Source organism: Rhinoderma darwinii, chromosome 2 (assembly GCF_050947455.1).
Source record: "Rhinoderma darwinii isolate aRhiDar2 chromosome 2, aRhiDar2.hap1, whole genome shotgun sequence".
Taxonomy (NCBI): Eukaryota; Metazoa; Chordata; class Amphibia; order Anura; family Rhinodermatidae; genus Rhinoderma; species Rhinoderma darwinii.
Window position 1 is genome coordinate 11,766,267 of NC_134688.1, and position 27,967 is coordinate 11,794,233.

General features: G+C 37.6%; 1 protein-coding gene across 1 annotated transcript in view; it reads right to left on the reverse strand.

The window, feature by feature from the left end:
• Positions 1 to 844: 844 nt before the first annotated feature.
• The window catches only part of LOC142741696 (retinal guanylyl cyclase 2-like), a 105,534-nt gene continuing 78,411 nt past the window's right edge, over positions 845 to 27,967 (reverse strand). The window contains exons 18-19 of the mRNA XM_075851040.1: positions 11,174 to 11,243; positions 845 to 985 (exon numbers count right to left, since the gene is read on the reverse strand). Coding sequence (XP_075707155.1) covers positions 845 to 985; positions 11,174 to 11,243 — 211 coding nt within the window. The remainder of the gene's footprint in view (positions 986 to 11,173; positions 11,244 to 27,967) is intronic.

A 27,967-nucleotide genomic window follows, 5' to 3' on the forward strand; every position in this document is an offset into this window, starting at 1 on the left:
CAGATAATAATTTAAATAGGGGCTAGGGAGAGAAAAGCACAGGGGAACTATAACCATGAATGCTACAGGGTACAGAGGCTCCACCCATGAACATAACTGGCTTACTGAGGCCCCACCCATGAACAATGCAAGGTACTGAGGCTCCACCCATGAAAACTCCAGGGTAGGGAGGCTCAACCCTTGAAGAGTACATAGTAGGGAAGCTCCACCATTGAAACCAGAAGAAGTTATGGAAGATAGCTACCAGTCCTGGGCTCAGATGGGAAGACGATGTACATAAAGCTGATGGATATGCTAACTGGTACAAGTATCATCCCAAGAATTTTCAGATGGACTCTCTTCATACCCTCTCATAATTCTCTATCCTATTGTTGCATCCGGCTGACAAATCACCACTGTGTGTTGCCACCAAGCCTGATGCCACATACCTTAATAATAATTTTTATCTCTCCTTTCTTCTCCACATTGGACACTTGTCTTTCCAGCTTCTATAATGGCCAGGCACCAGTTAGCTACTTCCTGTTTGTATCATGTGAGGCTCTTTTGTGATAGACAGGATTACTACCGGTGACCACAGCTACTGCGTCTACTACATGTATAGATAGTGTGGACACCAATACAGGACGTCATTGACATCTGAGGAGAAGAAGCCATTCGAACATGTAGAATGCAGGATTGGAGTGAAAATGGGAACGGGCAGCACAGCATTTTAGGGTATTTTACTGTTATTAGATTTCAGAAAGGTATTTTTGAAAGTGAAATTAGTCCTTAAATCCTTGGTCCAGTCACCTCTGTTTGTGAAATTTGCTGTAAGAAAGGCATTCAAAAAATGTGGATATGAAGTTTAGGAATTGACCACCACCACTTCCTTTGGCAAGGAGTTCCAAATGTGTTGTATTTCAACAGAATCAGCCAGAGGTGAAGTCGTAGTTGGGAATTCATATATTATTGAAATGTCCTGATTTATGTCATGTGGTCGGAGATTCTGGAAGAAAATCAAGAAAAAAATTCTTAACAAAAATAAAAGTCATCCCTCTGACTATGAAGAGAATTACCAAAGGGTTTCGGGTCTTTTTGAAGTCTGTGGAATTCTTAGATTATACATTTGTCATTCATCTGTGTGTCCAATATTTTGTCTCAGACAGGAAATGAGCTGGTTTTCCGGTCAATGTATCTCGGGTGCGTCCTCAGGGATAGGAAGAGCCTTGGACAATGTTGACAGATTTACACTCAGCTCATCAAAAATGTATATCTGATTTAGAGATGTATTTGCTTTTATGAGCTACGAAATCACGGTTGTGTTCACCTACGCGGGGCCCAGGCCTAGATCAGATAACTTGGAGAGTAATCTTATTAAGACGAGCGTTGTTAGGGTATGTTCACACTAGGGCGTCCGTAACGGCTGAAATTACGGGGATGTTTCAGCCTGAAAACATCCCCGTAATTTCAGCCGTAACGGCATGTGCAGGCGCTGCTATTCATTGGAGTCAATGAATAACGGCTCCAATTACGGCCAAAGAAGTGACAGGTCACTTCTTTGACGCGGGCGTCTATTTACGCGCCGTCATTTGACAGCGGCGCGTAAATATACGCCTCGTGTGAACAGACAAACGTCTGCCCATTGCTTTCAATGGGCAGATGTTTGTCAGCGCTATTGAGGCGCTATTTTCGGACGTAATTCGGGGCAAAAACGCCCGAATTACGTCCGTAAATAGGCCGTGTGAACATACCCTTAAAACTCAGGAGAAGATGGGTGCGAGGTAAAAATATATATGATACCAAATTGGCGCTGCTAGACAATAAGTAACCTAATAATAACTGTACTGTAACCATATGGCCTGATGAAGACGCATGTCCTTTGTCGAAACGCGTAGCCTTGTCATATTAAGTTCTAGTTATTATTACATCAGACTACTTATTGTCTAGCAGCGCCAATTTGGTGTCATATATATAATTTTACTTCGCACCCATATTCTCCTGTATCCCGTGGCAACAATTGTTCTACCAGTTTTTTGGACCCTGGCTGCAGCTTCACACGTGGATAACCAGCGTTGTGCCTGTGTCTGCACAACTCTCCTATTTCAGCATATTTGCTGTTCTCATCTTTTCCATTATTCCTGCTTGGGTAATCTGCACCATGTGGCACCGTGCTTTGTCTTTTTTTCTCTTTTAGTTGTTAAAACTCGTCCGAGTGCAGTTTGTGAAAAAATGACCATTTTGCATCAGTTTTTCCTTTGATTGCCTTCAGTTTCTCCGTTTTTTCCATCTAGATGGCATCAGTGTGCCATCTGTTTTTCACATCCGTGAAAAAACTGAAGATTGTCCTCAATTATCTCAACTCACATGACCACAGAAACACTATTTTCTATTACTTATGGCACATTGTGAGATTTTTCTCGTGCTTATTTTTGGCTTCTGACCATGTTTTTATTGAGGACCACACTGCTCTGGCTCTTCTTCCTGGTTCCACTTCTCAGATGTCTCCAGCCAACCATCCTTGAAAAACAGAACGAAACCGATGGCATCCGTGTGACGAACATTCTTTATGCAGACCCATCCATTAACTTCTATGAATCATTCATGCGGGAAAAACTGTGATTTTTTTTCTTTACGGACGCATGGTCTGTGAAAAAAAGCTGACGGTCTGTGAAAAAAAGCTGACGGTCTGTGAAAAAAAGCTGACGCCTGAATTGGCCTATTAACTATAATGGGTTAATGTTTAGTCCGGGTGCTATCCGTTCTACTTAAAGAAAGTACCCAGTGAAAATCATCTCTATAAATGAGCTCTAAAGCTTTTACTAAATCCCAATGGTGAACACCAATTGTTACCTAAATAAGAATAAATTTGCCGAAAATTGCAAGTGCCCCGATTGCCCTGTCTGATTCTCTGATATCTTCTAGGACTGTATCCAAGTTGGATAGAGTCTTAGAAGACATCAGAGAGTCAAAAAGGGCAATCGGGGCACTTGCAATTTCACCCCTAAAAGAAAAAAAATACCATACTCCCCTCCCCGTATCAACGCTTTCCTGCCGGCCTCCTGAGATAATGTTGGTGTGTCCCATGTGACTACTGCTGTTACGCGTTCCTGACGGCCTTCTAAGATAACGTAGTTTTGTCCAATGTGAACGCCGCAGCCTGTGATTGGTAGCAAGGGTCACATGGGACAAAACAACGTCATCTCAAGAGGCGGGTAGGGACGTTTCACTACAGGAGGTCAGGTGATTATGGTATTTTTTAATCTCCTCTACTCCCCTTTTCCTTTTTCTAATCTGTAATACGGCCATTTTGCCGATTTGTTTCGCCAAATCTGAAACTTTTGGGAAATTCTGACCCAATTTGATTAGTTTAGAATCGATTCGCTGTGAAAAAGCGACACCATCCAAGCGCAATACTTCTGTCAGTCAAGTAATTTTTTAGAATAAATTTTTTGAATAAATTAATTTATTGTATAAAAGAATAGATCATAATAAAATGCACATAAAAAGAGAGGGTTTCTTGAGATACAACGCGTTTTGGGGAAAGAGAACCCCTTTACCAAGTAAGCATGAGACAATATAGTGTATGGTGTAACTGACCTGTGTGTTAAATAAGTACTTGAAATTGGCGCCAGGGCCTCCCTGGGGGCATGGTTAAATTGTGCAACTTGATAATTTATGCAAGAAATTGGGAGAGATAAGGGGGTGGGGGGATATAATGGGCGCTATCGCGGCTCTTATGTGTGAGTGCTCAGCCGCTTTGTTTCTGTTCGTCTTTTTCTGGAAAGCCGATGTATCGGAGTACAGGCTCATAGACTTCCCATTGAGTCCGTACTCCGATACATTGATTTCCAGAAAAGGCCGAACCGAAACTAATTTGCTGAGCACTCACACGAGCACTTCAGCTGCTTCATTTTAGCGATTGGTGGGGTCTCAGTACTCGGACCCCCACCCATCAAAATTTCTGACATGTCACTATGACAAGTCAAAAGTTTGTCGAACGTTTAGTTACACTTTAATCCGGCTAAAATGGCGAGAAGAAGAGAAGTTGCGGGGAAGTGGACCGTCCGAGTGGCACTTGCAGAGTCATTTGCATAGGGCAATAAAGTTGTTTATCTGGACAAACAAGGTTTATAAAAGCAATTAAAATGTATGTGAGCACAAAGATTTACAAGAACTGCCAAGTGCTGGGACCAGCTTGGAAGGCAAATAGGACATGACCGATTCCCTTTAAGATAGAATATTGTGATATTATATCAGCACTGTGACTGGCACTCTTATATCAGCACTGCGACTGGCACTCATATCAGCACTGCGACTGGCACTCATATCAGCACTGCGGCTGGCACTCTTATATCAGCACTGTGGCTGGCACTCTTATATCAGCACTGCGACTGGCACTCATATCAGCACTGCGGCTGGCACTCTTATATCAGCACTGTGGCTGGCACTCTTATATCAGCACTGTGACTGGCACTCATATCAGCACTGCAGCTGGCACTCTTATATCAGCACTGTGACTGGCACTCTTATATTAGCACTGTGACTGGCACTCTTATATCAGCACTGTGGCTGGTACTCTTATCTCAGCACTGTGACTGGCACTCATATATCAGCACTGTGGCTGGCACTCTTATATCAGCACTGTGGCTGGCACTCTTATATCAGCACTGCGACTGGCACTCTTATGTTAGCACTGTGGCTGGCACTCTTATCTCAGCACTGTGGCTGGCACTCTTATATTAGCACTGTGACTGGCACTCTTATATTAGCACTGTGGCTGGCACTCTTATCTCAGCACTGTGACCGGCACCCATATATCAGCACTGCGGCTGGCACTCTTATATCAGCACTGCGACTGGCACTCATATCAGCACTGCGGCTGGCACTCTTATATCATGTAATGACCGGGGGGTAGGGAAACGGACAAGTGAGCCCTAATCTACCCGCCACTCTGTCCCTGCCTACTTGCAACGACCCGCCCTAGGCGACGGGGTACAACTGGGCGGCGGTCCCTGCACTCAGTAAGTGCACGACAAACACGACAAACATACAAGGGAATACAAGCAAGGGAAAGGGGCAGTTGCCCACGGCAACACCGTGAGCAACCAGAGTGGTGAACGAGCCGAGTCAAGCCAGGAGTGTGCGAGGTACCAAACGAAGAGCAGAAGAGTAGTCAGTAAGCCAGGGTCTGTATGGAGCAGGAACAAAATAGAAGGAGCTGTAGCTGGGCCAGGAACACACACGAAAAAGAATAACAAGCAAGGAGGAACAGGAAATGCAGGTATAAATAGACAGAGGGCGGGAGCTAGCTGAGTCTGGCCAGGCTGCGATAGGCTCTCCCACTCCTAAGCCTGCCAGCCTGAGTGGTGGAAGCTGGAGTCAGTCTCAGGGATGTAGATTCAGGTGCTGACTGATTAATTAAGGGAGTTAACCCCGAAGCTGTGCCTGGCAGATCCTTTACATATCAGCACTGCGACTGGCACTCTTATATCAGCACTGTGACTGACACTCTTATATTAGCACTGTGACTGGCACTCTTATATTAGCACTGTGGCTGGCACTCTTATCTCAGCACTGTGACCGGCACCCATATATCAGCACTGCGGCTGGCACTCTTATATCAGCACTGCGACTGGCACTCATATCAGCACTGCGGCTGGCACTCTTATATCAGCACTGCGACTGGCACTCTTATATTAGAACTGTGGCTGGCACTCTTATCTCAGCACTGTGACCGGCACTCTTATATCAGCACTGTGACCGGCACTCTTATATTAGAACTGTGGCTGGTACTCTTATCTCAGCACTGTGACTGGCACTCATATATCAGCACTGTGGCTGGCACTCTTATATCAGCACTGTGACTGGCACTCTTATCTCAGCACTGTGGCTGGCACTCTTATATCAGCACTGTGACTGGCACTCTTATCTCAGCACTGTGACTGACACTCTTATATCAGCACTGTCACTGGCACTCTTATATCAGCACTGTGACTGGCACTCTTATGTTAGCACTGTGGCTGGCACTCTTATCTCAGCACTGTGACTGGCACTCTTATATCAGCACTGTGACTGGCACTCTTATATCAGCACTGTGACTGCCACTCTTATATCAGCACTGCGACTGGCACTCTTATATCAGCACTGTGATAGATAAAGATATCTATCTATCTATCTATCTATCTATCTATCTATCTATCTATCTATCTATCTATCTATCTATCTATCTATCTATCTATAATCTATCTATCTATCTGTCTGTCTGTCTGTCTGTCTGTGTCTATCTATCTATCTATCTATCTATCTATCTATCTATCTATCTATCTATCTATCTATCTATCTATCTATCTATCTATCTATCTATCTATCTATCTATCTCATAAAAACAGGGGCCAGATGAAGAGGACACTTTCATGTTGCAAATAAATTATCGCTTTCATTTTAGGAACCCCTGTGATCATCTTGCCCAGAACAAATATTTTAGGAATAATATTTAAAATTTTGTTGAACAGACTGTAATGAAAATGTAATGGAACAACTCTGCCCACTGGTGGTGAATAGGTGAATAAGTTATTACAAGTTCAGACCTCAATGGAAGTCTCTGAATTTTCAGGCTCTTGAGCTTCCACGATGTCAAGTCATTAGAATTTCTATATTCAGCATTCTTAGATGTTTTCTGGTACTGGCCACCATGTTTCAGCTCCCCCTTATAGGGTTTGAGATGGACCTTCAGGGGACCTTTTTTCCAAGGTGTTTTAATTAGTCTCCTGCGACCAGTCTTTTTCTACAGATAACTTTTCTCTAGGACTACCAGTATAGTCTGTTCCATTTCTATTCTTTTGCATTTCCTTTCCCTGCATGATTTGCTTTACAATCTTGGACATAACAAACCTCAGTAAGAAAACAAACTATTGGTGGAGTGTAGTGGGCATGCTCTTTGACATGTGCAGAGGTCACTGTGCCAGGAGGGGGAGGAGGGAGAAGGAGCTGAAATGTCCCCATCACCTATTGTCAATGGTGAGATTCTGCATCATCTTCCTTCAACTTTATAATAGAGGTGTTACCTTCCATTGTAATCCCGCTCACTGACGATAATGAGATCATTGCTGCCCCTGCCCCTAATGTTAACAGCACAAGATGAAAAATGACAGTGTCAGCCTATTGTGAGGTCTCAGTGGCCATTGTGAATATTCTTCTTTTTTTTTTTTTTGATAGATAAAACAAAAACAACAGAATTTTTTATTTTTTATTTTTTTTTTTTAGGAAAAATTCCCTTTTAAAAATGTTGATAAAGCTTCATTTAATATGATTAAAAAGGAAAAATAATAGTTTGTTTATTTGTGGTCTAGGGGTCATTTTTCTTAAAATATTTTTATAAAAATATTAGTTTTTTTTTAACATTGGTCAAACAAAACATTTTACCAAACAATATTTATTTACAGAAATATATTTTACAAATCTAAAAATATTGCACTTATAAAAATGTATAGCATTATCTACAATCGATCTACATAACATTCAAATATACATTGTCTAATACTATATACCCCTTTATAACACGTGATAAAAACCCAGTGAGTCAGCAGATGGAGCCAGCTCTTACCCAATCAAATCATTTACACACAATTGTTGTTTTTAGCAAATTTTGGGAATTTCAGCAAAATACTTAGTAGCAAATTTAGTCAAAAACGAAATGACTGATTATTAACTTCCAATATATTTTCTTTACAAAGGCTAAAGATGGTCATAGGGGTAAAAATTTGAAAAGATAAATTATAATTTGGTTCATTTCATTTAAAGGGATTGTCCAGATTAGAAAACCCATTGTCATATACCCTATTAGGGAATTCTGAGTTAATAGAGGGGGGTCCCCTGTTCAGGATCCCCATCCCTTGACCAGAATGGAGAGCGGTTATAAAGAGCGTCTCTCTCTCTCTCTCTCTCTAGAGGACCTGTCCTGTATTACACACGCAACACATTGATATGAATGGACACTGTGTAATACTTCATTTCCCCTGTGGTGGCGCTGCAGAGAAATGAAATACGGTGATTTTTCCACCCAGATTACAGGTGATCACTAGGGGTTTCAGCAGGGAGACACTTTGTGGTCAGATTATAGTCAAGGGTCCGTTCTAACAATTACAGATTATCGAAAGTAGAGAACCCCTTTAACAATAACCAATCATTCCAACTATCAACCAACATGATTTTTAATAACAGAACATACTAAATAATAAATAATTGACTTAGAATCAACAACCAGAAGGGCTAATTTGCCTTAGAATGAAATATCATTAATTCCGGCCAAGACATTTATGAAAATGACTCAAAAAGGTTAAAAATCACCCAAAAATTTGTGCTTCAAAAAACGTTGCTACTAATCACTTCAGATTTTGGTAAATTTTGGTAAAGCCCTTTACTATGCCGTGTGTAGGGGGAAAAAAAACACGGCACGCCATGACCCGCTACGTCTCCCACTGTTGTGCTCTGTTTAGAACGGCAGGTAGTGATGTCATGTCATGACATGCCGGCGGCAAATCAAGGCGTATCCCTGAGCACGCAATCGGTTGCCATGTTCATGTGACGTTACCATGAGCATCACTACATGAAGCAGCAGGATGTGGCAGTGGCAGTGGTCTTTTTCAAGTCTGTAAGTATGTTTCAAAAATTTTATCTTTTTCTACACAGGGTCCAGTAAAGGGGTTTTCTGAAATTTACCCGAATCTCAGAAAAGCTCTTTAAATCTACAAAATTCTACAAACACATCTATTTTTGCATAGTATTAATAATATTTCAAAACATAAATTATTAAAGAGGATTTCTGCCCACAATCTAAAATTGGTAGTATCTTAGTAAATCAGAGGTCGCCAAAGATTGTCAAAAATGGTCACCACATCAAGACAAAACAATGGCAATATAGTAAAGTCACATAATAACCAAACGGCTCCATACAAGTTGTATGGAGCTAATAGACGGTTTCCATGGAAGTTTTTGGGCCCATACTGGACCTCCAGATACTTCCGACTCTATATGGAGCAAAAAAAAAAAATTTTTCTCAGATCCATAGGAGTCCCAGGGAAAAAAATCAAGTAATGTTCCATAGGATGCTGTATTACAGAGATATTCTCCCCTATAGGGGCACCACTGGGTGACAGATGGAGCGCTTACGGCTCCATAGTCCACATGTGCCGCCGTAAAGGCTCCATGTACCTGGTAAGAAAACCTCCAATTTACTAATATATGGGCAATTTTTGGGTGGACATCCTTTGTTTGTTATATCTTTGGCCCTGTTTTTTTTGTTTTTTTTTATTACAACTGAGGTAGCCATCCCATTATGCCCAAGTCCATGACTATCAAAGATTTTTCTGTAAAATTTAAAAAAAAGCTTCAATATATTGTATTTTATTTTCTAGAATTTCGAAACACATGGATATGCAGAAAAATTCGGTATATGGGGCTCCTTTATTTCTCAATGAATGAACTTATGTCCTTGTATACACCAATGAAGATATTAATAAGGCACAACAAGGAATATTAGAGATTTTAATATTGACTACTTCTGAAGTAAATCTCCTTCGATACCCTATTGTAGTACATTTTATTTGCTGATGGTACTTTTATTCATTTATTATAAATTTTTTCCTATATCTCCAATATACTATAGCGGAGCTGCCTATTGTAAAAGGACCCTTCTATCAAGAATCGGAGAAACCCTTTAACAAAACATAAAAACATCATATAACTGGATATATACAGACACTAATTCATTTTGATATGTGATAAAAAAAAAATCCACACAAATTATTCTTAAAGAGATATTTTCATATATAGTTCTAATAATTTAATTAATGTGACACTTTGAGTTCTGGTCCAAATTGGATATTTATGACTCGGATGCATTTTTGTAATATTAGTTTTCTATCTTTTTTTTATTTTTTTTTAAATAAAATGACACAATAGAGATATATATAACATTTACGTTATCCCTATCATCAAATAAACAACAGAACAGATCAATTAACCCATTAACAAACTCATTCATTCATTCATTCATTTATAGATAATAACTATTTGATCCTTTTTTAAATGTTACTATGCTGTTTGTTTTTATTTTTATTCATTTTTGTATTTTAGTTTATCAACTCCTTTAATAAAATAATTCTTTTTTTACCATAGATAAAATATATTTATTATTTTTAAAAAATGTCCAGCTATTTTGTTTTATAGTTATAAGGAATTTGCATATCCAACACAGAACAGATATAAGAATAGGTCATCAATATAAGTCCTGGAAAACCACTTTAAGAAAGTCATTTAAATGTAACATTTTAAATTAGAAAATTTGAAATAATATTTTTTTGAAATCAATTAATATAATAATTTAAAGATGCTTAATATTGATTTACTTTATCATAAGCAGCAGTGTATTTCTTATTCTTCATTTCTTCTTCATTATTCTCCTGTTGTCCGGCTCTCATACAAGTGCCATCATTAACTGAGCAATAAATAGTCAATTAATTCTCATTTTACTTCTCTACATTTTTAGATTATTATTATTTTTTAAACCATTCTTTCATTTCTATATAATATATTTATTATATATTATAATATACATGTTTTTTATTATTATTATTATTATTATTATTATGTTTTTGTATTGCATTTTTGTCTTATGTTGGAGTGTTAATGTTTTTTTTTTGTTAGAGTAAGAATTTTTCAGCCATATTGTCTGCAGTGGAATATGACTAGCCGAAAATTTTGCCGTAGACACATAATACTTACCTTAATTTTGCTGTAGCTAAGAAATTTCTACTCCAAAATGTCCTCCAAAAATATTATCACCTATCTTTTAACAAGACTTTTTTTAAGAGTCCACATTGCCTCCTTTACTGCTTTGAGCTTCGAATATAAATTGCAGCTTCAATATATGTTACTCCAGTCTATCATTATAATAGAACTCTCTACCTTACAACTACATCATCTGCCATGCTACCAAAAACATTCATTGCCCATTATGATCTCCTTCACCTCGGTCGATCACATTATGAAGATCTTCCAGTCTTTCTCTCTTGGGCTGAGAGTGCAATCAGAATAACCATGGAGCAGTGAAGTCCTCCAGACAATTCTAGGACAATCTGCCAAATTCCAGATGGAGGAATGTCGCCAAGTTCCAGTTATTCATCTGTATTCACACCGCCACGCTCCTCCTTTTTTGCCAAAATATTGTTTTAATTTCCTTGTTAATTATCTCCTGCCAGTCTTCCCTGTCAAAAAATTTAAAAAAATTATTTCAATGTCCTACTTGTATTTACCAGAGATGCATATGAACATTGGATAGTATAGAATGGTACAGTATATGATAGTATAGTATATTATTGTATAGCATAGATATGGATAGTATAATATAACTAGTATGGGATGGGGTATAAAAGAAATTCCCAACCGGGGTTTCGTGGATCCTTGGGCTTCTGTGAATACTCGACAGGAGGTCTGCAAGCTATATATTAAAATAGTGAGACACTTTTTTTCCATTTTAAAGAAAAATGCCAGTGCTAAAAGCTAACAGTGATTTATAGGTATTATTACTTGTTTTGAATTTTTTTTGTGTTTTGTAAAAACATATTTGTTAGGGGTTTCCCAGGGCTGGAAAGGTTGAGAAACACTGTGGTATAGTATGGGATAGTATTGTACAGGGTAGGTCTTGTAGTACTGTATAGCATATTATAACATTGTATAGTATAGTTACCTATAGGTGGCACTAGAGGGACAGTTTTCTTCCTTCTGCAGGGGAGCTATTTTTTATAGTATAATATAACATTGTACAATATAGGGTAGTATAGTATTTTATAACATAGCACAATATTGTATAGTATACTATAATCTATATTTTAGGATGGTATAGAATAGTGTAGTATAATATTGTCTAGTGTATTATAGTATAGTATAACATTGTATAGTATAGGATGATATAGGATAAAATACTGTAGTATAGAATAATTTAGTCCAGCATTGGATAGTATAGTAGGGGATAGTATAACATTGTATTTTCAAACATTATATAGGACAGCATAGTATATCATTGTATAGTATAGATTAACATATTATCACATGTATTGCATAATATAGCATAGCATGATAGCATGGTAAGGCACAGTATACTATAGTAAGGGATAGTATAGCAAAGGTTTGTATAATAGAGTATAGAGTACAAATAGTATAGTAAGGGATAGTATAGTACTGTATAGCATAGTAAGGAATAGTATAGTACTGTATAGCATAGTAAGGAATAGTATAGTACTGTATAGAATAGTAAGGAATAGTAGAGTACTGTATAGCATAGTAAGGAATAGTATAGTACTGTATAGAATAGTAAGGAATAGTATAGTACTGTATAGAATAGTAAGGAATAGTATAGTACTGTATAGAATAGTAAGGAATAGTATAGTACTGTATAGCATAGTAAGGAATAGTATAGTACTGTATAGCATAGTAAGGAATAGTATAGTACTGTATAGCATAGTAAGGAATAGTATAGTACTGTATAGAATAGTAGGGAATAGTATAGAACTGTGTAGAATAGTAAGGAATAGTATAGTACTGTAAAGAATAGTAAGGAATAGTATAGTACTGTAAGGAATAGTAAGGAATAGTATAGTACTGTAAGGAATAGTAAGGAATAGTATAGTACTGTATAGAATGGTAAGGAATAGTATAGTACTGTATAGAATGGTAAGGAATAGTATAGTACTGTATAGAATGGTAAGGAATAGTATAGCACTGTATAGAAAAGTAAGGAAAACTATAGTATGGTATAGAATAGTAAGGTAAAGTATAGTTAAGTAAGGAATAGTATAGTACTATATAGTATTGTACAGTATAAAATAGTAAACGGTAGTATAGTCGAGTAAGGGATAGTATTGTAATGTATAGCATAGTAAGGAATTATATAGAATAGTAAGGAATAGCATAGTATAGTACAGAAAAGTAAGGGATAGTATAGTAAAGAATAGTTAAGGATAGTATAGATTAGTAAGGAATAGTATAATATAGAATGATAAGGGATAGTATAGAATAGTAAGGGATTGTATAGTAAAGAATATTAAGGAATAGTATGAAATACAATAGTAAGGGATAGTATAGTATAGAATAGTAAGGGATTTTTATAGTATAGAATATTAAGGGATAGTATAGTATAGAATAGTAAGAAATAGTGCATTATAGAATAGTAAGGGATAGTATAGAATATTAAGGGGTAGTAAGGGATAGTATAGAAAAGGTTTGTATAGTAAAGTATAGAGTACAAATAGTATAGTAAGGGATAGTATAGCACTGCATAGAATAGTAAGGAATAGTATAGTACTGTATAGAATAGTAGGGAATAGTATAGTACTGTATAGCATAGTAAGGAATAGTATAGTACTGTATAGAATTGTAAGGAATAGTATAGTACTGTATAGAATCGTAAGGAATAGTATAGTACTGTATAGAATCGTAAGGAATAGTATAGAATATTAAGGGGATAGTAAGGGATAGTATAGAATATTAAGGGATAGTAAGGGATAGTATAGAATATTAAGGGATAGTTCAGTAAAGAATAGTAAGGGATAATATAGTATAGTAAAAAAAAGTAAGGGATAGTATAGAATTTTAAGGGATAGAATAGAATAGTAAGGGATAGTATAGTATAGTACAAAATAGTATAGTATAGAAAATTAAAGTATAGTATCGAATAGTAATGGATAATATAGTATAGAATAGTAATGGATAATATAGTATAGTATAGAATAGTAATGGATAATATAGTATAGTATAGTATAGTATAGTATAGTATAGAATAGTAATGGATAATATAGTATAGTATAGTAATGGATAATATAGTATAGTATAGAATAGTAATGGATAATATAGTATAGTATAGTATAGTATAGTATAGTATAGTATAGTATAGTATAGTATAGTATAGAATAGTAATGGATAATATAGTATAGTATAGTATAGAATAGTAATGGATAATATAGTATAGTATAGTATAGTATAGTATAGTATAGAATAGTAATGGATAATATAGTATAGTATAGAATAGTAATGGATAATATAGTATAGTATAGTATAGAATAGTAATGGATAATATAGTATAGTATAGTAATGGATAATATAGTATAGTATAGTATAGTATAGAATAGTAATGGATAATATAGTATAGTATAGAATAGTAATGGATAATATAGTATAGTATAGTATAGTATAGTATAGTATAGTATAGTATAGTATAGTATAGAATAGTAATGGATAATATAGTATAGTATAGTATAGAATAGTAATGGATAATATAGTATAGTATAGAATAGTAATGGATAATATAGTATAGTATAGAATAGTAATGGATAATATAGTATAGTATAGTATAGTATAGTATAGTATAGTATAGTATAGTATAGTAATGGATAATATAGTATAGTATAGTATAGTATAGTATAGTATAGTATAGTATAGTATAGAATAGTAATGGATAATATAGTATAGTATAGAATAGTAATGGATAATATAGTATAGTATAGAATAGAACAGAACAATACAGCATAGAATAGAATAGTAAGAGATAGTTCAGTATAGAATAGTAAGGGACAGTATAGTATGGTATAGTAACGGATAGTATTGCATCGTTTTCTGAGTACCTTAAAGCCTGAGACCTGTGACCACAGATAGTGGGATATACTTAGGACAGGTCATCAATGTGTGATTGTTGGGGGTCCCACCAGTGGAACCCCACAAGTGAGAAGTAAGAGGGGGTCCTTTTCATTTGTATCTGTGCACAGCAATTTGCCTATAACGTACATGCAGTGAATGGGGCTGAGCTGCAGTATCGGGCACTACTCATGTACGGACAAGCCACTGTGCATGGGTAATTTATTTTCCATATCCTATGGATAGGCCATCCATGTACTATACTATACAATATACATTGTTTACAGTAGTCCACACTTCCTACGTCCCAGATGCCAGGGGTCACAACCCAAGAAACTGAGTGCCATGACCATGCCTCCTGCAGCTCTACTATATGCAGAACCAAAAATTCCCTCGGAATTTAGTGAATACTTATAGTTATTGTTACTCATATGTCCATATTCAGCACAGTCAAAACGGGGGATTTAAAGGGCCAGTTCACCATTCTACCTTGCACCATTCACCATTCTGCCATTTTTGTATAGCAGCATGGGTGCCTGTTACACTGTCCTATGTTCTTGTTGATAGGGTTTGACTTGTTTAGACCTGGTCTTCGATAGGATTGTCTCGAAATTTAGGGCCCATTACTGTATAAGAGCCTTGACTTCACCAGAGGATCCATTGGTACTCTAGTGGGCCATTTGAATCCTGGTGCGTACTCAAAGGATGGTGACCAAGGGATTCAACTGGGAAAGGCCATACCCCTAAGATCGGTTTATGGTAGAAGAATGGGAGAATTTTTTTAGCTTCCATTCCTAAAAAATCCAGCACTAAATCAATTGGGGTCAAGAGGTCCCATATCATCTGAGTGTATAACAGTTATGCATGGTCCAAGCTGCAGGAGGCATGGTTATGGCACACAACTTGCTACCACAGTTGGAAAATTTGCAAATAGATTACAGAGTTTAACAACCAATCAGATTCTAGCTTGATAGTATTTTTAGGAAAAGGAATTTAAAGGGCCAGTTCACCATTCTGCCTAGTATCTTTTTGTATAGAACTCTATCTGCCTTTTTTTTATGTAGCATTCTGTCTTTGGTGATGAGGTTTGGCCTGTTTTGACCACATCTGTGACAGTGCTGTCTTTGGAGGACATTTGGGGCCTGATACTGTATTAGAACTTGGGCCCACCGAAGGATCCATTGGTACTCTGGTTGGCCATTTGATTACTGGAGGTTACCTTAAGGGTCACCAACTAGGGATTCAAATGGAAAAAGTCATACCTCTGGGATAAGGTTAGGAGGCGTGGTTATGGCACACAGGTGGAAACTATGCAAATATATTGCGGCTTATAAGAACCAATCAAATTCTAGCTGCCGTTTTATTAAGTCCAAAAGCCCCTTACCTCCCAAAAAAATGATAAAAATCTTGGAAATGACAATTTTTTTTCTACTGGTTCCTGTCTGAGATACATAAAAATGATATATATCATGCACACAGAACAACCAGACAACATGAGAGTTTTGCCTCTACCTCATCTCTACTTCTGTTTAGAAAGCAGCTTTTCCGCTTTTCTCCTTTTGAACTCTGCAATTTCATCCGCTGTTAAACCGTGGGCATTACACCTGCAGTAGATATATATATATATATATATATGCCATTAGTTATAGGTATGAAACAATGGTAACTCAAGGGTTAAACGTTTAACTAGAAACTTTATTATCACTTTACAAATCAATATCTGCAAAACTCGTTATTTGGTCGTAGAGAAAATTTGAAGCTCCTGGGCCCCAATGCAAAATCTGTAACGGGGGCCCCCTACCTACTACGTGTCATTAATAATACTGGTGTCTTATGTGTCCGACAGGCCATTGGACCCCCCATGCACCAGGGCCTGGGTGTTGCTGCTACGTTTGCGCCCACTATGATGGCAATGATTCAGGGCCGCTACCTTGAACTACAGGTATAGAAAACATATCCCTCCTCCAAAAAGACCATTTATGTAAGTTGGACTATTCCACTTGTAAGGGCATCATTAATTAAAATACTACTTTAGGGATCATTTCCACAAATGGGGCGTCAACACATCTCATACCCTGGGCACACAGAGATCCCAACTCCCTAGAACTATTGTTTTTCATTGCTTTTGTATTGCAGACCATTGCGGTCATATGTCAAGTGGTAGTGTCAAAAATGGTCTTAAGGGGTTGTCCATATTGAGTCCTCTGTCTATGCGGGTCAAACATCTTATTTTTTTTCTCACTGGTGGTTTAGTTGCTTGCTATCCAGTCTCTAGGGGCATATGATGGGTGCAACCGCTCTTTAACTGGCTATGGTGGCACAAAGACCCTAAGCTTCCCTTAGTGATTGGGCAGAACCCTCATGAAAGAGGGCACTGTGTGACAGCAGTGGAGCTCAGGATACAAGCCATGTCTCTAAGGAGTACCCACATGGTGCTCATATTTAGATAGCATACTGTATGATCACGGCTTTGATTCACCTCGCCCAATTCCAGCGTTGGGTGCTACCGGGCAGGCTCCGCATTCAGCCAACGGCTGCGCCTGGTGGATAGGCAACTGGGTGCTTCTTCGTCTTCTGCCGCAGCCCTGCTGGATCAGGCGCACGGCTCTCCTACTGTGGCTGTACGGCAGCGTCTAGTTGCTAAGTCAACCGGCACTCAAATTTGATATCAGGCCTGGCGGCCTATTAGGGGAATCGTCCTGCCATGCCTTGCCTGCTGATTGAGGTTCATACCCTGACCTGGCTTTGGTTGATTGTGCTACTGCACCTGGTCCTGACTCCTGATTGACCCTGATCCTGATCTCAGCCTTATTCCTGGGTATCACCTCTGCCTCACCCTTGGGATTGTTTGTCTGGTACCTGTTGGTCTACTCCTGGCTCTGACTATTAGTTCTATTTCTGACTACGCTTCCATCTCATCCATTGGCTTGTTGTATTCCTGACTGCTCTCCTGTTGATGACTTTTGGCTTGGTTCCTCTCTACGCAACTACTGCATCAGCGCTACTGCCGCCAATTCATGAAAATTCTGGGGACTGTGACTTGGGGATCCTCCTGCAGCAAAGTCCATATCTCCTTGAGGGGGTAAGTGGAGAAGACCAGGGGTTCCCTTAGACTTTGCACCCCAGTCGAGCTATTGGATTACAGCTCGGAGTATACACATCTCCAGTATGTGACCATAACAACAACAGTGGGTTTACTTTGATGTAACTTGTTTGAGTAGGGGATACGTGGTTTATGAACACTGCTATAGAATACTAGCGGTGCTGGTATTAACCCCTTCACTGCACAGTATGGTGGTAGTATTCAGTCATATGTCAGATTTATTCAGGTACTGTATGGAGGTTTTATTCAGGGACTGTATGGAGGTATTATTCAGTCATTGTATTGTGATATTATTATTATTTAGTGTATGGATGTATTAGTCACTATATGGTGGTATTATTTCATCATTGCCTTGTGGTATTATTTAGCCACTGTATGGCGGTATTATTCATCACTGTATGGTGGTATTATTTATCACTGTATGGTGGTATTATTCAGTCACAGTATGGTGGTATTATTCATCATTGATGGTGGTATTATTCAGTCACAGTATGGTGGTATTATTCCGTCACAGTATGGAGGTATTATTCAGTCACCGTATGGAGGTATTATTCAATCACGGTATGGTGGTGTTATCTAGTCATTGTATGGTGGTATTATTCAGTCACTGTATGGAGGTATTATTTAGTCCCTGTATGGAGGTATTATTCAGTCACAGTATGGTGGTAATATTCAGTCACTGTATGGTGGTATTATTCATCACTGTATGGTGGTATTATTCAGTCACAGTATGGTGGTATTATTCATCATTGATGGTGGTATTATTCAGTCACAGTATGGTGGTATTATTCCGTCACAGTATGGAGGTATTATTCAGTCACCGTATGGAGGTATTATTCAATCACGGTATGGTGGTGTTATCTAGTCATTGTATGGTGGTATTATTCAGTCACTGTATGGAGGTATTATTTAGTCCCTGTATGGAGGTATTATTCAGTCACTGTATGGTGGTATTATTCATCACTGTATGGCGGTATTATTCAGTCACAGTATGATGGTATTATTCATCATGTATGGTGGTATTATTCAGTCACAGTATGGTGGTATTATTTAGTCACCGTATGGAGGTATTATTCAGTCACTGTATGGTGGTGTTATCTAGTCACTGTATAGTGGTATTATTCAGTCACTGTATGGTGGTATTATTCATCACTGTATGGTGGTATTATTCAGTCACTGTATGGAGGTATTATTTAGTCCCTGTATGGAGGTATTATTCAGTCACAGTATGGTGGTATTATTCAGTCACTGTATGGTGGTATTATTCAGTCACTGTATGGCGGTATTGTTCATCACAGTATGGTGATATTATTCAGACACTGTATGGAGGTATTATTCAGTCACTGTATGGTGTCATTATTCAGTCACTGTATGGTGGTATTATTCAGTCACACTATGGTGATATTATTCAGTCACTGTATGGAGGTATTATTCAGTCAGTGTATGGTGGTATTATTCAGTCACTGTATGGAGGTATTATTTAGTCACTGTATGGAGGTATTATTCAGTCACTATATGGAGGTATTATTTAGTCACAGTATGGTGGTATTATTTAGTCACTGTATGGCTAGTATTATTCAGTCACTGTATGGGGTATTAGTTAGTCACTGTATGGTGGTATTATTTAGTCACAGTATGGTGGTATTATTAAGTCACTATGTGGTGGTATTATTCAGTCACAGTATGGTGGTATTATTTAGTCACTGTATGGAGGTATTATTCTGTCACAGTATGGTGGTATTATTCAGTCACTGTATGGTGGTATTATTCAGTCTCAGTATGGTGGTATTATTCAGTCACTGTACGGTGGTATTATTCAGTCTTAGTATGGTGATATTATTCAGTCACTGTATTGTGGTATTATTCAGTCACTGTATGGTGGTATTATTTATCACAGTATGGTGGCATTATTCATCACTGTATGGTGGCATTATTCAGTCACTGTATGGTGGTATTATTCAGTTACTGTATGGCGGTATTATTCATCACTGTATGGTGGTATTATTCAGTCACTGTATGGTGGTATAATTCATCACTGTATGGTGGTATTATTCAGTCACTGTATGGTGGCATTATTCATTACTGTGTGGTGGTATTATTCATCACTGTACGATGGTATTATTCATCACTGTATGGCGGTATTATTCAGTCACTGTATGGTGGTATTATTCAGTCACTGTATGGTGGTATTATTCAGTCACTGTATGGTGGTATTATTTATCACAGTATGGTGGCATTATTCATCACTGTATGGTGGTATTATTCAGTCACTGTACGGTGGTATTATTCAGTCACTGTACGGCGGTATTATTCAGTCACTGTATGGAGGTATTATTCATTACTGTATGGTGGCATTATTCATTACTGTATGGTGGTATTATTCAGTCACTGTATGGTGGTATTATTCAGTCACTGTACGGTGGTATTATTCAGTCACTGTATGGTGCTATTATTCAGTCACTGTATGGAGGTATTATTCAGTCACTATATGGTGGTATTATCAGTCACTGTATGGTGGTATTATTCAGTCACTGTATGGAGGTATTATTCAGTCACTGTATGGTGGTATTATTCAGTCACTGTATGGTGGTATTATTCATCATGTATGGTGGTATTATTTATTACTGTATGGTGGTATTATTTAGTCACTGTATGGTGGTATTATTCATTACTGTATGGTGGTATTATTCAGTCACTGTATTGAGGTATTATTCAGTCACTGTATGGTGGTATTATTCATTACTGTATGGTGGTATTATTCAGTCACTGTATGGTGGTATTATTCAATCACTGTATGGAGGTATTATTTAGTCCCTGTATGGAGGTATTATTCAGTCACAGTATGGTGGTATTATTCAGTCACTGTATGGTGGTATTATTCAGTCACTGTATGGTGGTATTATTCATCACTGTATGGCGGTATTATTCAGTCACAGTATGATGGTATTATTCATCATGTATGGTGGTATTATTCAGTCACAGTATGGTGGTATTATTTAGTCACCGTATGGAGGTATTATTCAATCACGGTATGGTGGTGTTATCTAGTCACTGTATAGTGGTATTATTCAGTCACTGTATGGTGGTATTATTCATCACTGTATGGTGGTATTATTCAGTCACTGTATGGAGGTATTATTTAGTCCCTGTATGGAGGTATTATTCAGTCACAGTATGGTGGTATTATTCAGTCACTGTATGGTGGTATTATTCAGTCACTGTATGGTGGTATTATTCAGTCACTGTATGGCGGTATTGTTCATCACAGTATGGTGATATTATTCAGACACTGTATGGAGGTATTATTCAGTCACTGTATGGTGTCATTATTCAGTCACTGTATGGTGGTATTATTCAGTCACACTATGGTGATATTATTCAGTCACTGAATGGAGGTGTTATTCAGTCACTGTATGGTGGTATTATTCAGTCACGGTATGGTGGTATTATTCAGTCATTGTATGGTGGTATTATTCAGTCACTGTATGGAGGTATTATTTAGTCACTGTATGGAGGTATTATTCAGTCACTATATGGAGGTATTATTTAGTCACAGTATGGTGGTATTATTTAGTCACTGTATGGCTAGTATTATTCAGTCACTGTATGGGGTATTAGTCACTGTATGGTGGTATTATTTAGTCACAGTATGGTGGTATTATTAAGTCACTATGTGGTGGTATTATTCAGTCACAGTATGGTGGTATTATTTAGTCACTGTATGGAGGTATTATTCTGTCACAGTATGGTGGTATTATTCAGTCACTGTATGGTGGTATTATTCAGTCTCAGTATGGTGGTATTATTCAGTCACTGTACGGTGGTATTATTCAGTCTTAGTATGGTGATATTATTCAGTCACTGTATTGTGGTATTATTCAGTCACTGTATGGTGGTATTATTTATCACAGTATGGTGGCATTATTCATCACTGTATGGTGGCATTATTCAGTCACTGTATGGTGGTATTATTCAGTTACGGTATGGCGGTATTATTCATCACTGTATGGTGGTATTATTCAGTCACTGTATGGTGGTATAATTCATCACTGTATGGTGGTATTATTCATCACTGTGTGGTGGTATTATTCAGTCACTGTATGGTGGCATTATTCATTACTGTGTGGTGGTATTATTCATCACTGTACGATGGTATTATTCATCACTGTATGGCGGTATTATTCAGTCACTGTACGGTGGTATTATTCAGTCACTGTATGGTGGTATTATTCAGTCACTGTATGGTGGTATTATTTATCACAGTATGGTGGCATTATTCATCACTGTATGGCGGTATTATTCAGTCACTGTACGGTGGTATTATTCAGTCACTGTACGGTGGTATTATTCAGTCACTGTACGGTGCTATTATTCAGTCACTGTATGGAGGTATTATTCAGTCACTATATGGTGGTATTATCAGTCACTGTATGGTGGTATTATTCAGTCACTGTATGGAGGTATTATTCAGTCACTGTATGGTGGTATTATTCAGTCACTGTATGGTGGTATTATTCATCATGTATGGTGGTATTATTCATTACTGTATGGTGGTATTATTTAGTCACTGTATGGTGGTATTATTCATTACTGTATGGTGGTATTATTCAGTCACTGTATGGAGGTATTATTCAGTCACTGTATGGTGGTATTATTCATTACTGTATGGTGGTATTATTCAGTCACTGTATGGTGGTATTATTCATTACTGTATGGTGGTATTATTCAGTCACTGTATGGAGGTATTATTCAGTCACTGTATGGAGGTATTATTCAGTCACTGTATGGTGGTATTATTCAGTCACTGTATAGTGGCATTATTCATTACTGTATGGTGGCATTATTCATTACTGTACGGTGGTATTATTCAGTCACTGTATGGTGGTATTATTCAGTCACTGTATGGTGGTATTATTCAGTCACAGTATGGTGGTATTATTCAGTCACTGTATGGTGGTATTATTCAGTCACTGTATGGAGGTATTATTGAGTCACTGTATGGGGGTATTATCAGTCACTGTATGGTGGTATTATTCAGTCACTGTATGGTGGTATTATTCAGTCACTGTATGGTGGTATTATTCATCATGTATGGTGGTATTATTCATTACTGTATGTTGGTATTATTCAGTCACTGTATGGTGGTATTATTCATCATGTATGGTGGTATTATTCATTACTGTATGTTGGTATTATTCAGTCACTGTATGGGGGTATTATCAGTCACTGTATGGTGGTATTATCAGTCAGTGTATGGTGGTATTATTCAGTCACTGTATGGTGGTATTATTCCTCATGTATGGTGGTATTATTCAGTCACTGTATGGTGGTATTATTCATCATGTATGGTGGTATTATTCAGTCACAGTATGGTGGTATTATTCAGTCACTGTATGGTGATATTATTCAGTCACTGTATGGTGGTATTATTCAGTCACTGTATGATGGTGTTATTCAGTCTCAGTATGGTGATATTATTCAGTCACTGTATGGTGGTATTATTCAGTCACTGTATGGTGGTATTATTCATCATGTATGGTGGTATTATTCATTACTGTATGTTGGTATTATTCAGTCACTGTATGGTGGTATTATTCATCATGTATGGTGGTATTATTCATTACTGTATGTTGGTATTATTCAGTCACTGTATGGGGGTATTATCAGTCACTGTATGGTGGTATTATCAGTCAGTGTATGGTGGTATTATTCAGTCACTGTATGGTGGTATTATTCCTCATGTATGGTGGTATTATTCAGTCACTGTATGGTGGTATTATTCATCATGTATGGTGGTATTATTCAGTCACTGTATGGTGATATTATTCAGTCACTGTATGGTGGTATTATTCAGTCACTGTATGATGGTGTTATTCAGTCTCAGTATGGTGATATTATTCAGTCACTGTATGGAGGTATTATTCAGTCACTGTATGGCAGTATTATTCAGTTACTGTATGGTGGTATTATTCAGTCACTTTATGGTGGTGTTATCCAGTCACTGTATGGTGGTATTATTCAGTCACTGTATGGAGGTATTATTCAGTCACTGTACGGTGGTATTATTCAGTCACTGTCTGGTGGCATTATTCCGTCACTGTATGGTGGTATTATCAATCACTGTATGGTGGTATTATTCAGTCACTGTATGGAGGTGTTATTCAGTCACTGTATGGAGGTATTATTCAGTCACTGTATGGTGGTATTATTCAGTCACTGTATGGAGGTATTATTCAGTCACTGTATGCTGGTATTATTCAGTCACTGTACGGTGGTATTATACAGTCTCTGTATGGTGGTATTATTCAGTCACTGTATGGTGGTATTATCAGTCACTGTATGGTGGTATTATTCAGTCACGGTATGGTGGTATTATTCAGTCACTGTATGGTGGTATTATTCAGTCACTGTATGGAGGTATTATTCAGTCTCTGTATGGAGGTATTATTCAGTCACTGTATGGTGGTATTATTCATCATGTATGGTGGTATTATTCATTACTGTATGTTGGTATTATTCAGTCACTGTATGGTGGTATTATTCATCATGTATGGTGGTATTATTCATTACTGTATGTTGGTATTATTCAGTCACTGTATGGGGGTATTATCAGTCACTGTATGGTGGTATTATCAGTCAGTGTATGGTGGTATTATTCAGTCACTGTATGGTGGTATTATTCCTCATGTATGGTGGTATTATTCAGTCACTGTATGGTGGTATTATTCATCATGTATGGTGGTATTATTCAGTCACAGTATGGTGGTATTATTCAGTCACTGTATGGTGATATTATTCAGTCACTGTATGGTGGTATTATTCAGTCACTGTATGATGGTATTATTCAGTCTCAGTATGGTGGTATTATTCAGTCACTGTATGGTGGTGTTATTCAGTCTCAGTATGGTGATATTATTCAGTCACTGTATGGAGGTATTATTCAGTCACTGTATGGCAGTATTATTCAGTTACTGTATGGTGGTATTATTCAGTCACTTTATGGTGGTGTTATCCAGTCACTGTATGGTGGTATTATTCAGTCACTGTATGGAGGTATTATTCAGTCACTGTATGGTGGTATTATTCAGTCACTGTCTGGTGGCATTATTCAGTCACTGTATGGTGGTATTATCAATCACTGTATGGTGGTATTATTCAGTCACTGTATGGAGGTGTTATTCAGTCACTGTATGGAGGTATTATTCAGTCACTGTATGGTGGTATTATTCAGTCACTGTATGGAGGTATTATTCAGTCACTGTATGCTGGTATTATTCAGTCACTGTACGGTGGTATTATACAGTCTCTGTATGGTGGTATTATTCAGTCACTGTATGGTGGTATTATCAGTCACTGTATGGTGGTATTATTCAGTCACGGTATGGTGGTATTATTCAGTCACTGTATGGTGGTATTATTCAGTCACTGTATGGAGGTATTATTCAGTCTCTGTATGGAGGTATTATACAGTCTCTGTATGGTGGTATTATTCAGTCACTGTATGGTGGTATTATTAAGTCACTGTATGGTGGTATTATTCAGTCTCTGTATGGTGGTATTATTCAGTCACTGTATGGTGGTATTATTCAGTCACGGTATAGTGGTGTTATTCAGTCACTGTATGGAGTTATTATTCAGTCTCTGTATGGTGGTATTACTCAGTCACTGTATGGTGGTATTATCCAGTCACTGTATGAAGGTATTATTCAGTCACTGTATGGTTGTTTTATTCAGTCTCTGTATGGAGGTATTATTCAGTCACAGTATGGTGGTATTATTCAGTCACTGTATGGCGGTATTATTCAGTCACTGTATGGTGGTATTATTCATCACTGTATGGAGGTATTATTCAGTCACTGTATGGTGGTATTATTCATCACTGTATGGTGGTATTATTAAGTCACTGTATGGTGGTATTATTCATCACTGTATGGTGGTATTATTCAGTCACTGTATGGAGTTATTATTCAGTCTCTGTATGGTGGTATTACTCAGTCACTGTATGGTGGTATTATCCAGTCACTGTATGAAGGTATTATTCAGTCACTGTATGGTTGTTTTATTCAGTCTCTGTATGGTGGTATTATTCAGTCACAGTATGGTGGTATTATTCAGTCACTGTATGGCGGTATTATTCAGTCACTGTATGGTGGTATTATTCATCACTGTATGGAGGTATTATTCAGTCACTGTATGGTGGTATTATTCATCACTGTATGGTGGTATTATTAAGTCACTGTATGGTGGTATTATTCATCACTGTATGGTGGTATTATTCAGTCACTGTATGGCGGTATTATTCATCACTGTATGGGGGTATTATTCAGTCACTGTATGGTGGTATTATTGATCACTGTATGGAGGTATTATTCATCACTGTATGGAGGTATTATTCAGTCACAGTATGGTGGTATTATTCAGTCACTGTATGGAGGTATTATTCATCACTGTATGGAGGTATTATTCAGTCACAGTATGGTGGTATTATTCAGTCACTGTATGGTGGTATTATTCATCACTGTATGGTGGTATTATTCATCACTGTATGGTGGTATTATTCAGTCACTGTATGGTGGTATTATTCATCACTGTATGGAGGTATTATTCAGTCACTGTATGGTGGTATTATTGATCACTGTATGGTTGTATTATTCAGTCACTGTATGGTGGTATTATTCAGTCACTGTATGGAGGTATTATTCAGTCACTGTATGAAGGTATTATCAATCACTGTATGGTGGTATTATTCAGTCACTGTATGGTGGTATTATTCATCACTGTATGGAGGTATTATTCAGTCACTGTATGGTGGTATTATTGATCACTGTATGGTTGTATTATTCAGTCACTGTATGATGATATTGTGTCCTTTATTAGCTAAACACTCTAGAATGTGCTTTATCGTGAAAAGTTAAAAAACAGCCAACACTGCAGAAAATAAACAGCAGGTTAATATTACCCAGGGGATCATTTTAGAAGACCACAGCTACACTGCTCCATTAAGCAACTCACGTTTTCCAAAACAGACTTGCAAAAAGTTTTACCTCAACTTTATCATTAATATTCAGCAGTTGCTCAGCCAGCAGCCCGTATATTATTATGATTCCACATTAACAATGAAATATTTGTCAGTTTATTTACATATCCGGCAGCTCCTTACAATTCCAGCTTTACTGAGCCATTTATTTTATTATGCTGATCGTTGTATTTATTTGCCCCGTAGTTCGTTGTTTTCTTTTTTTTTACATCTTTTCACTTGCAATTATCTGGTTAGAGCGAGGCAAGCAGTTTCCTTTGCTCGGAGATATTACGCTATTAAAGAGAATTTATTGTGTTCCATAAAAGCGATACCTCTGAGAAGCAGCCATGAATCAGAATACACGACATGTTTTTTTTATGACAGCCCGTAAGTGGTTCAGACATTTGCCTAAGAAGGTGTTTGAGATGCAAAACAAACTGCTGAATTCCCGCTTTCTAGAATATTGTAATTATTAACGTGGAAACAGGAATCACAATGGCGCAAATAAATAGGCAGGACAATTATTATTTTTTTTAAATAGTGGAATTTACTGAAATTGGTAGAATTTATTTTTTTAAAGGAGCCATGAAGCGGTTTTTGGTCAATAGATGAACGTAGTTGAAGGTGTCTATTGGGCTAGGGCTACACGGCGACCTTAGAGCACCTGTGAGCTGTAGTAAAATTGTGGCATTACCACGACACATCCTCAATGTTACCCCTATGGGAAACAAGGTCGCGGACAACCATTACTAAAAGTCCAACCAGGTCAGATTTTCTGTGATGCTCAGAAGGTCTAACGTAAGGAAACATTGAGGTTGTGTCGCAGTGATGCCACAATTTTACTGGGACTCGTGGGTAACCAAATTTTGTCATTTTTAGGAAAGAGTGGTTGGATCCAGCGCTGGCAGAGGTAAAAGGAATCTTTTTCCAAGTTTTATTCGTTCTTGATTAAAAGAGGGTATTCAATGGCGTATATAGTATATCTTGCAATGAAAAAAATGTGAAGGTAGGTAGCCTACGCGTTTCGGATGGTGTCTCCGTCCTTATTCATGGCTTAGAATGAATAAGGACTCATTCTCATTCTCATTCTCATTCTAAGCCATGAATAAGGACGGAGACACCATCCGAAACGCGTAGGCTACCTACCTTCACATTTTTTTCATTGCAAGATATACTATATA